The 11,621-nt window shown below is 35.3% G+C and overlaps 1 protein-coding gene across 1 annotated transcript; it reads left to right on the top strand.

The window, feature by feature from the left end:
- Positions 1-9,996: 9,996 nt before the first annotated feature.
- LOC108980601 lies at positions 9,997-11,396 on the top strand. Its single transcript, XM_018951577.2, has 2 exons — positions 9,997-10,146; positions 10,338-11,396. Exons 1-2 carry the CDS (start codon positions 9,997-9,999, stop codon positions 11,394-11,396), a joined length of 1,209 nt encoding a protein of 402 aa, XP_018807122.2.
- Positions 11,397-11,621: the final 225 nt, after the last annotated feature.

Here is an 11,621-nt window from a genome sequence, read left to right on the forward strand (position 1 = left end):
CATGGTGGCTTGAAATACATTGAAGAGAATGAGGTAGATGCTTCTCGCCTCAGTCAAGTCCTTTACGTAGATCATAGCATGCTATAGATAACTAAATCATTTTTTTACTGATCTCTAAAGCAAGATGGCATCCATTTTAAAGGATTATATATGAGAAGAGTTTGCAACAAATTATATTAAGCTTAATGATTATATATATATATAAACACAAAGAAGATATACTTTTTATTATAAAGTTGTATATTTCTTCATGCTTTATTCCTTTTGATCAGTTAAGTGAGAAATATATTGGCAGTTTTAAGAAGATTTTTGAAGTTTTTATATCCAAGATGCCAAGATTTTAGAGGGTTTAAATTATGGTGGAGATTTTTACGAGGACTAGGCTAGGCTCACTATTATTGAGGTAAAATTAGAGGAAAATTAGGTTTGGGACCTAAGATTAGTAAGCTATTAGTCTTTTAGATGAGATTTAGATAGTGCGTTGAGATGAGATGAGTTGAGAAAAAAGTTAAATAAAATATTGTTAAAATATTATTTTTTAATATTATTATTATTTTAGAATTTGAAAAAGTTGAATTGTTTATTATATTTTGTGTGATGATTTGAAAAAGTTGTAATAATTAGATGAGATGAATTGAAGGTCTTTTTGTATCCAAACCAAACTTAAGGATTATGAAATAACCTATTAGAGGTCTTGTTTGATTACGCAGTTCAGATGAGATATTTTAAATAGTAGTGTAATTTTTGAGTCAAGATGAGAGATTAAATAGTTTGTAAAAAAAATGTGTGTTTGGATAGTGAGATGAGATGAGATAGTTTTTAATTCTGGAGATTTGAAAAATGTGTCGGTCCCACTATTAATTAGAGAGCCAAAAATATCACTGTTCACACACTGTTTATGCACTGTTCATCATTAATTTTTACTATTCATGACTATTTATTTATTGTTCGCGCATTGTTCCTTTACTGTTTATACATTGTTTGCGTACTGTTCAATGTTCATTACTGTCCATTTAAGTGGGTGTTTTTAAAATTTAGAAATGAAATAAAGTGCGTTTAGATAGGAAAAACTAGTGTACGATACAGATGAGATGAAAAGTACCGTGTAACCAAACCAGGTGTGCATTGACCCACAAGGACCCAAGAACAACCATATGACCCACGATTCATCCCACCAAAAGATCCAAATACCATTTGAAAAAGGACCCATACCCATAAGCCTTCTGCACTTCATGCATGCATAACATATGGCGCTGCTGACCTCCAAAGTTGCCACACCCCACAACTGCACCTGCATAAATCACACCACATTGTGAGCCTCTCTACTGCCTAGTTCAGCCACCCACGCCAGCTGCACAACCCACAGAAGGTGGTAAAACTGGTTCATTTCTACCTGTTGGATACGAAATGAACTAGGTCCAGCCTACTGAAAACCAATTATCAAAAATAAATGAAGAGATTAAATCAAAAGAGGTTGGCTTAGATACAAAAGATGAATGTGACGTAAAGACAGAAGGACTTAACTACTACAAAGAATGAGAGAGACCTCTATAAGATGAGAGAATCTCTACAGATTTTCTACAGACTTCTCTACGCACAGAGACCTAACAGAATTTCTCTCTCTAGAAGGAAGGTTTCTTTTTCAACCTCTCTCAAAATCCTAATTTTATCTATTGTATTGAGAAATATGTGAGGCTATAAGAGACTGTATAATCAACAAGCATAGTGGATTTCACCCCATACAACCTATGGAAGTAGACTTTTATGCCGAACCATGTAAATCTATATGTTTCTTTCTTTTTTTACATTTTGTATGCTTTATTTTTATTTTTACTTCATATATGAGCATCCGAGCATTGTATTAATTGCCGAAGCCATCATCATGTGCTATCCTATTGTATTGTTGGGCTTCCAGAAAAATGCATCAACACTGCCTCCCTTCTATCCCTATTCTCTTTTACCGCCAGCGCCATGTTTTCTACAATACTTTCCTCACTTCTGTACTACCTAAACACGTCCAACATCACCTTTTGAAGTGCCCTCAAAATTGCCAAGGCCACCATTAATCATCTAAACCAAGCTTGCACCAAAAGCTAGCCATATAAGTCTTTCCCTTTGTTTTGTGGTTGTAATGAAATCTTCTTGGATTCTACTAAGGCTAGTTTATGTCTATATACTAAGGGCTCATTTGGGAACACAACTTTCACAAGTATTCTCAAATATTCTCAAATATTTCATTTCTAAATATCAATCAAACACAAAACATTTTCCAATTTCATGTCTTCCACTTTTTCATCTATTCATTATCTAATCATTACAACTTTCTCAAACTTCCAGACAAAATACAAAAAATAATACAACTTTTTCACAAAATAAAAATAATGTTAAAAAGTTATATTCAAATAATTTTTTAACTTTATAATACTTTTATTAAGTTTTTTATCTCCTTTCCTAAAATCCAATAAAATATTTTAACTCAAATTATTTCAGTACTATTCAAAAAACTATTATTTACAGATATTCTGAGATATTCTTAATATCCAAACGAGTCCTAAGAGTCAACGAAAACGGTAGAAATGTTGATCATGCCTAGGTTTCGCTAAACTCTGCAGTTTTTATTTAAACGAGATTAAGACCATTGACATATTCTCCAAGGCATACTCAAATAGATCAAGCTGAAGATGTCTGCTCTATGTTTTTATTTTTTTTAGGATACCCAATTTTATTTATTACCTCACTTATAGTAGAGGAATATTGTTTAGATGATAGAGTTTGGAGTTACAAAAATGTCATGAACCCAACTCCTGAGAGAACTGGTTACAAGCACATCATAAGTCTCTATGAATCAAAGCAAGAGCAAGTTTGGTTTACATCATATGCACTAGATATAAACTCTAAACTCCTTGGCTTCAGCGCCTAGGATTCCACTACGGGTCCATATTTCTTCTCACTAGACCAGAGCAAGCTCTCCTTGTAAAGCAAATGTAAAGCTCAAGCAACACCACCACAGCTTCTTCATCCATCATCCACTCACGTTGGAACCAATTGGAAGTTAACCAAAAACAACCAAACCCCCCCTCCCCCCGGTCTCTCATGTCCATCTTATTACACTACCACGCCAATCTTCAAACGTACGCCATGTTTCTCATTATTCTTCCCCACCGTCGAGCTTGGTACCAAGGAACTCAACCAGCCTTGCACCCCCATGAACTATGTGGTGCCCCTTTTCTCTGTAAAGGACCTGGTGAGGACCCATGATGACAAGGATGCTGATTGTACGGCAACACGCAATTGTTTAAGTCGGGCTAGGCGTGCAACGTTTGCTAGGATGTATACGTGTAAAGAAAGTTATATGGTTCGTAGTAGAAAAAAAAGGTTTAGTCTAAAGGCTAAATGATATAGTACCAGAAATCTAAAAGAAACCACACTTTCATTCTCACAATGTCACATAATTCCTTAAATAATTACCAACATAACCAGCTATTTAATTATATCCCCAAAATAAGGCTGATTGAACACAGAGGGTCATCTGCCTAAAAGTTACAAATACAACTTTCATGGCTGACCAATCCTACAACAGTAAATGGGTCTACTCACCTATTGCTCGGGTTGGGTTAGCTCTTGCTCCTTGGGTATTACTCTTAGGGTCTACCTCTGCAGTGAAGTTGAATTGTGAACGGTCGTGTTATGTGAACTCCAACGTACCCACACTCGATCAAGAGGGCTAGCTATGTGATGCAATAACTAGCAGGGAGCCTAGTTGCATAGGGGAGCCGTGAGGTGTCCCCCCACATTGAATATGGTTTATATGAATAAGAATGAGTAATATGAGCTGAAAATGGTATCTTTACATGATTGTTTTTGTTCTCGTTACAAGAATACTTGGGCTATACTTTTGGAAAGAATACAAGAGTGAAACAAATTTTTGGGTCAAGTTCATGTCCATGCATGTCATACTCATGGTTTGCCTCTGCATGCTTATATTATCTTTTTGTATGTTTTTAGTTAACTTACTAAGATTTCTCGAAATCTCACTGCGATAGTTTCCACTACAATTCTGCTCGGAGTTGTAGAAGTTGTGACAGGTTTCGAGGACCATGGGGAACCGCAAGCCGGAGGGTCCCCCGACCATTAAGGAGGCCCTAAAGAGCCCTAAGCGCTCGACAGAGCTGACTGTAGAAGAGAGACTAGAAGGACAAAGCCAAATAGAATCCTTTAGCATGGCAATGTAAAAGTCTTTACATTTTGTGAACTTGGCAACTCTGAGGGTTATGATTTTTAAACCCTTCTTTTGTATCGAGAGATTTTGAACAAAGTACTTTTGGGATTTCTTAGTTATGTTTCAATGGTACTATACATTAATTGCTCTAAACTTTACTTAGAATCAAACTTTTTCAACTGCGATTAGTAGCTACTAGTAACATGTTAGGTGCATTATATGTTAACTATCATCAACGGGGGTGTGTAGTCTTGAGTTATATGTCTCAACGCTTTAGTCTCCGTCGAATCCCAAACGGGATCTGGGGGCGTCATAGTTTGTAAGGTCTAAAGAAATTATTTCTATTGAATTGCTTTCGGTTACAAAAAAACAAGACATTATGCATTGTTCTGGTGATATGTTTAATTTTGTATTTGTGAGTATATATATCTTTCAAGGAAAAATGTTTATATTATGTTTATTATATGACGCATAACCTATTGAGTATTCGACTTATTTTTATTGTGTTATGTTTTAACCATCCCTATTGATGATCAATATAAGAATGAATACCTAGGATGAGACTTAGCTTGGTGATGCTTATTTTTATGCTTTTAGTTATTATTAAGTTATTTTTTTAAGTACATGACATTGTATAGATTTAAATTAGTGCTTATGTAGAATCTCTTTTAGTTTTCGTATTTATTAAATTATGTTTTATATTCATGTTATGAAATCTTTTATACGTGATGTGATATCCCATATGATATGAATAAGGGTATGTAGTGTATGAGATCCCACATTGCTTGGGAATGAGAGGTTCTTGCACTTTATAAGGTTCTAATGGGGCTCCAATTGTATCATTGACTAGTTCTTAGAGTATAGGTCATGTGGTTTGGGCCTTCCATTGGGGTGTTACAAATGGTATCAGAGACAAGTTTGAGGTTCTGCAAACTATAAACTTATGAGATTTGGATATCTATGGGTTTTAGAGAATAACGTTCCTTTTTGAAGTGTAGGAATTTGAGGACTATTGGGATGATGTTGTGGATATGGAAGGTTTGGAATTCTGTAAACTTTATTAGTTGAGTTATGGAATATGCGGTTTAGAGCTTTTGTTGTGACCATGCATGCTTTGCCCAAAGAGCCCTTGTATATATTTTTATTTCCCTAAACACCCTTGTCATCAGATGGTCCAAAAGGCATTTTTTTATATTAAACTTGATTTCATAGAAAATATTTAAAGACTTTAATTATATTATCGGGTATTAGTTTTATGGTTTGATTTTGGTCGAAAATTGTAAGTGTTTAAAATTATATTTTGAAACACTTTAAACCTATTATATGAAATAAATCTTGGATAGTTTTAAATTAGAAATCATTAGAGATTTACGATGATTTTTAATATAAGTATTATTAAGAATGTTTTATGAATTAATAATGCTTAAGAAATTTATGACTTCCTACTATATTATAGGTTGGCAGTATTACGTTAGTGATGTAATAATAGTTTATCGAGATATGAGTTTTAATTATGATTATGTTAATTTTCAAAATGAGTTTAAGTTGTTTTGCCATACTTGATAAAATTATAGTATAATAAGTTAAGATTATTTTTAATGGTAATATATTTATTAGATTTCTGATAACTATGCAGTTATCAAAGCCTTTTCCGTAGTATGAATTTAAATAGATTGAGAGTTTTAGCAGTTTTTTTAGAAGTTTAGTAACGTTTAGTATTCTGTACAGGTGACAATTGGTATTCATTCGACACAATTGTGGAAAAATTCAGAAAAAACTAAAAAGTCCAGGTAAGCGGGGTTCCTATGCTAGATTTAAGGAAAATGAGCTGAGGTTGGTTTGTAAAATGTGCATGATATGTTTTTAAAAGAAAACGTGAAAACAACCTCAGTATATGTGTTTTGTATTCACTCATGAAAATCTATATAAAAGAGAAAAATAGTTTTTGACATGAATAGTATGGACATGAGCAATATTTGACATATTTCTTAAATGTACAAAAGTGCGAATATGAAAATTGAGATTTTTATACATGTGATATGAAATGTTTTGGATCTGTTATTGATCATCTAAAAATGATATGCACATGGTTTGATATGAAATAGATATGAAAAACATTTGGCATACTTATTTGTTTTGATTCTGATTCTGATTCTAAATATGGTTCTGATATGATGATACTGGTTCATGTGATATGGTTGGTACCAACATGATATGATATGAGTGCACCCACTTTGGAAACAAAGTGGTCTTTTATGTGTTTTTTCCTATGTGCACACTCGGGACTTCGAGATTGAAAAATGGGAAGTTTCACAATATGATACTGTCTGGTTTAGCCACTGGGGATAGCACAACCCTACCACAGGAGTTAAACACGGTATATGATATGATACGATACGATACGATACGATATGATATGATAAGATGAAGATGTTCAGTTATGTTATGCCAAAGCATTTTTTAATATGAAAATGGTCTTTGAATAAGAAAAGTGTCTTTAAATATGAACAGTTGGTTTTTGAGTATGAAAAGATTGAAAAGTCACTCTGATTTTCTAATAACACGTTTATGAGATCTGCATATGAAAATGAAATGTTTTGTTTCTGCATACTGAACTTTCTAAAAACACTCATGTTTACATACTAGTATCTATTCTCTGCTTACTGAGTTGTTGATAACTCACCCCTTATCTCCATTACTTTTTTTCATATATTTTGATGGTACAACTGGGGATCAATACTAGTAATCTTGTATAAGGCTACGTGAGTATAGTGGAATTAGTACAAAAATGGTACTTTGGTTATCTGAGCATTTTATTTAATAGTTTTATTTTTGCTTTGTCGATTGGGTATTTTGGAAGGTTGGGGTTTATTTTGAGATTTTGTAGTGTTTTAGATTATTCATATTGGAGTAGTTGATTTGAAATAGTGAGTGGTATGTGTCATTGAAAATTTTAGAGTCTATAATTATATGATTGAGACATGAGTTTGGGTGACTGGTAGTAACTCTCCGACCCATCCGGGACCGGGGCGTTACACGTGACTTCAAAGTAAATGCCTTGAAGGGTTAGTAGCATTATCCTTGATTTCTAAAACTGACATTATTCTTAATCCCTAGGAGATGAGGTGTGTGACACCTTGTTTTATTTGAATGTTATAATCAAAACTCCAATCTCCTCGATGAATGGTTTATCGAGACATTATGGTTGAGCATGTATTAATGTAGTTGATAATGATAAAAGAGTCCCCCTTCAATATATGATATATTATGATCTATGTAGGTCTACCAACAGAAAAAAGTTTAACAGATTCTCATTGCAAGCTCCCCAAGCAAAACCTTTTACATTGTTGGCAGCTTTAAGCTCCATATCCTTTTCCAAAACTCCCTTTTGATCTCCAATTCATTTGAACTTTCTGCCTCTTCTTAATTTGTGCTACCTAATCTTAAGAGAACTAGTCAAGTATGCAGTAATCGCCTAGTGCTAGACTATGAACACAATAATCTACAAAAAAGAAAAAAAAAACATGAAATTCACTTTTGTCTTTATATTTTGAACATAGTAGCTATTATTCTAGCTCACTTAAAGTGATTGGTCGTTAAGTTATTAGGATTTGACCTTATATTTGATCTATTATAGTAACAAAAAAGTAAAATAAATAAATAAAAATATATTATAGTAAAAAATCATATCAGTCATGTTTAAGGCAAAAAGAATATATATACACAAAAAATAAATACAATTACAATGAAAATGATATAAAACTTCAAATAAAGAAAATAATAAGGAAAAATCACACTTCACTCCCTCAAATACCAACTATGTTGCAATACGACCACGAAACTACAAAAGTTATTATTTAACTACCAATTTGAAATATAAATTGCAAATTACCCATTTGTTGATACCTTATCCTTAATGTGGTAGTACATATGACGTAACAGAATCTAATGAGGCTCCGTTTGGATACAGAAACAGTTTCATTTCATCTCATCTCATTAATGTTTTCAAATTTTTATACAAAATATAATAAACAATTCAACGAATTTCAAATTCTAAAATAATAATAATATTAAAAAATCATATTTTATTCAACTTTTAATTTTTATATAAAATCATCACATCTCATCTGACTATCCAAATGAGACCTAATAGTTGGTGTAGTAGTACTTTGACATGGCATGGGAGGGTTAGAAGAACATATCACTATAGCCTTTATAAGGAGTATAGATTTTAAACTGATCTAAAAGTCAAATGTTGTATGCTTCATTTTTAATCCCGTTGGTCTAAAAAGTAAAATGATGTAGGTTTTAATATTTTCAATTTGTTGTTGGTTTCTCTAAATGTCGTTTGTGTCAAAGTAAAGCGTTTTTCTTTTCCTTTTCTAGGTAGCAAAGGTTTTTGATAATATACATATATTAAGCCGCTTTTTTTTTCTTTATTAAGCCACCTAAGCTGCTTATCCCTCAATAAGAAGTGCGTTTTTTGGTTGTTTTCTCTCTAAGGCAATTTTGGCGATTTTTCTGGTGTCAGTTTTGGTTAGTCTGTGTTTCACAGAATTACCAATTTTGGCCAACTTACGTTGGTTTTGCTAGGGTTAGCCATGGAGGCTTCCCCCCCCCCCCCTCCTGCGGCAGAGGTTGTAATGACGGCTCTAAACATCAAAATGTTTGCACTAGCTGTTAACGGAACGGGACAGTTTACGTTTAAGATTCCAACGAGATATCTGGTGGAGGTTGATGGTGAACAGGGGTTTTTATTCTGAGGTTGAGATGTCGAAGGTTGTGGATGATTTCAAATATGCCCTAGTTCTGAAATTCTCTCGTTCTCGACCATCCATTGATGCTATACGTTCTAATGTTGCGAAAGCTTGGGGATTAAGTGAGATCCCGACTGTTAATTTTATGGATGATTTGCATGTCCTTGTTTAGTTGCAATGTGATCGTGATTTCCTGCATGTTTGGGCTCGTGAAGGACGTATTATGTGTGGCTCGAGTTTTCGATTGTTTAGATCGACCAAAGATTTTGATTTGTAGAAGGAATCTCCCCTAGCGCCTTAGTGTATCTTTCTGCCAGGGCTGCCACTTCATCTGTATCGTATGGATTGTTTACAAATTCTAGCGACTCATTTTGGCCGTTATTTGGGAACTGATAATGCCACTCTCAATAAAACTAGAGCATTTGGAGCACGAATGTGTGTAGAGGTGGATTTAACGGAGGAACCGGTGGACGGGTTTCCTATTATGATGTCTGCAACGAAGAAGATTTGGCAGAAAGTGAAATATGATAAACATGGATTCTATTACTTCAAGTGTCATAGACAGGGGCACACATTAGTGGTATGTAAGGTCGATGTCCAGAGTTCTCAAGGGGATCAGATTGCTAAACAACCACCAAAGCGAATTTGGTAGGAGAAAAAAAAGAATGTTGAAAATACAGTGAAGGAAGGGGAGGGTGCGATATCTGGAAAATAAATGGTTGAGGGAGTGATAGGACAGTACAGGATGGTCCCTCATCATCTGTTGAAGGTATAGCGAAGGAAGGGAAGACTGTGGAGGATTTGGCTCTTAAAGCAGTGTAGGAAAATGAAATGGAGGATGAGGAGGATTGTGAGGAGATTGAAGAAGTTGTTCCGAGAGTGGCTCAATGTGGTATTTTGATTCAGCAGAGTGCTCCACATTCATTAGAACCGGAATTGATTGAATTGTTACCACAAGGTTCTTCTGCTGAGGGTGGGATTGAGGGTGGATAGTGCAATGTGGTTTCGGAGGTGTTGGAGATGGAGAGTCATGGTGGGAACTCAGAACGAGGTGTACCTTGTGAAGAACTCAGGGACTATACGTCGGATAGGGCAGAGGATGAAAATGTGGGGATATTGATAAAAGAAAAAGCTTATGAGTCTGACCCGAAGAATAATACTACTAAACTAGTAAGTAAGGTCCAGTGTGTGCAAGGGGTTCAACAATCATAGCGGGTTGCTACTCACACCACTAAATTTAATTTATGATTCATACAATTTTGGTGTGGAACCTTAGGGGCTTGGGTACATCTCGGAAGCTCCTTAAGAGTCTACTCAAAAAACACAGGGTGCGTATTGTGGGAATTTTTGAACCATTCCAGGATGTTGCGAGAATGTCTCGTTTGGCTTCGTACTTAGGGTTTCCTAGGTTTTGCTGTAATGAATCTTCGGGGAGGAAATTTTGGATTTTCTGGAAGGATATATATGATTTTGGACTAGTGCACATCTCAAACCAAGCGGTTTCGGGTTGGCTGAGTTTAGCTTCTTATCGTATTATGGTGACCTTTGTCTATGCAAAATGCACTCAGCTAGAGCACATAAGGCTATGGGAGGAGCTCGAAAATGTTCAGGTTAATGAGTCTCCATGGTTGGTGGTCGGTGACTTCAACACAATTCGTTCGGACTCTGAACAGATTGGGGCCAACCCAAGGTCATTACTGGCAATGTCAAAATTTAATGGCTATGTGGATACTTGTGGACTTATGGAGATGCGCTCTCAGGGCCGAATTATGTCGTGGTGTAATGGTAATGTGGGATCTTCAAGAAGCTGGGCACGTCTAGATAGAGCCTTAGTAAATATTAATTTCTCTACTACTTTTGGGTCGGCTTTTATGGAATATTTAACAAGGAAGTTGTTTGATCATTGCCCTATGGTGGTGCATCTGAGTTTGCCGAGATCGTCGTATGGGCCATCTCCTTTTCAGTTTCAAAATATGTGGTGCTTGCATGAGTCTTTTTTTAAATTTGTAGAGGATGTTTGGGTGCAACCAGAATGTAGTCATGGTCTATTGAGGCTGGCAGCTAAACTGAAGAAGCTTAAAGTTGCATTGAAAACATGGAATAAAAATATTTTTGACAGGGTTGATCTAACTATCAAGGCACAGAAGGAAAAAATGGAGTTTCTGGATTTTCAGCTACAAGAAGCAAGGGAGCCAAAAGTGGAAGCAGAATTCCTATTGACTAAGATGGAATTAGCTGAGCGGGAGGCTAGGGAAGAAAGTAGATGGGCAAAAAAAGCAAAGCACAAATGGCTTCAAGAAGGGGAGCAAAATTCCAGGTTTTTTCATGCCTCTGTTAACCAAAGATGGAAGGCCTCTGTTGTATCGTCCATGCATCTTGCAGATGGGACAACATTAGCAACACCGGAGGAGATTCATTAGGGGGCTCTAGACTACTTAAAAAGATTTTTAAACTTGACACCGAATGTGTATCAGGCAGAGTTAGCAGATTTAGTATAACCTTTGATTTCAGAAGAGGACAATAAATGGCTTTGTGATGCCCCTTCAGTTGAGGAGGTTCGGGCAATAGTGTTTTCTATTCCAAAACACAGTTCGCCGGGTCCGGATGGCTTTGGGTCTGGTTTCTATATGGCTTGTTGGGAGATA

Source organism: Juglans regia, chromosome 14 (genome assembly GCF_001411555.2).
Source record: "Juglans regia cultivar Chandler chromosome 14, Walnut 2.0, whole genome shotgun sequence".
NCBI lineage: Eukaryota > Viridiplantae > Streptophyta > Magnoliopsida > Fagales > Juglandaceae > Juglans > Juglans regia.

What these genes read in the sequence shown, in the direction of transcription:
- LOC108980601 (XM_018951577.2), top strand. Translation starts at nt 9,997, where the DNA reads ATGGAGAGTCATGGTGGGAACTCAGAACGAGGTGTACCTTGTGAAGAA. An exon ending in AGAATAATACTACTAAACTA is followed by an intron (nt 10,147 to 10,337) that starts GTAAGTAAGGTC and finishes GAACCATTCCAG; the next exon opens with GATGTTGCGAGAATGTCTCG.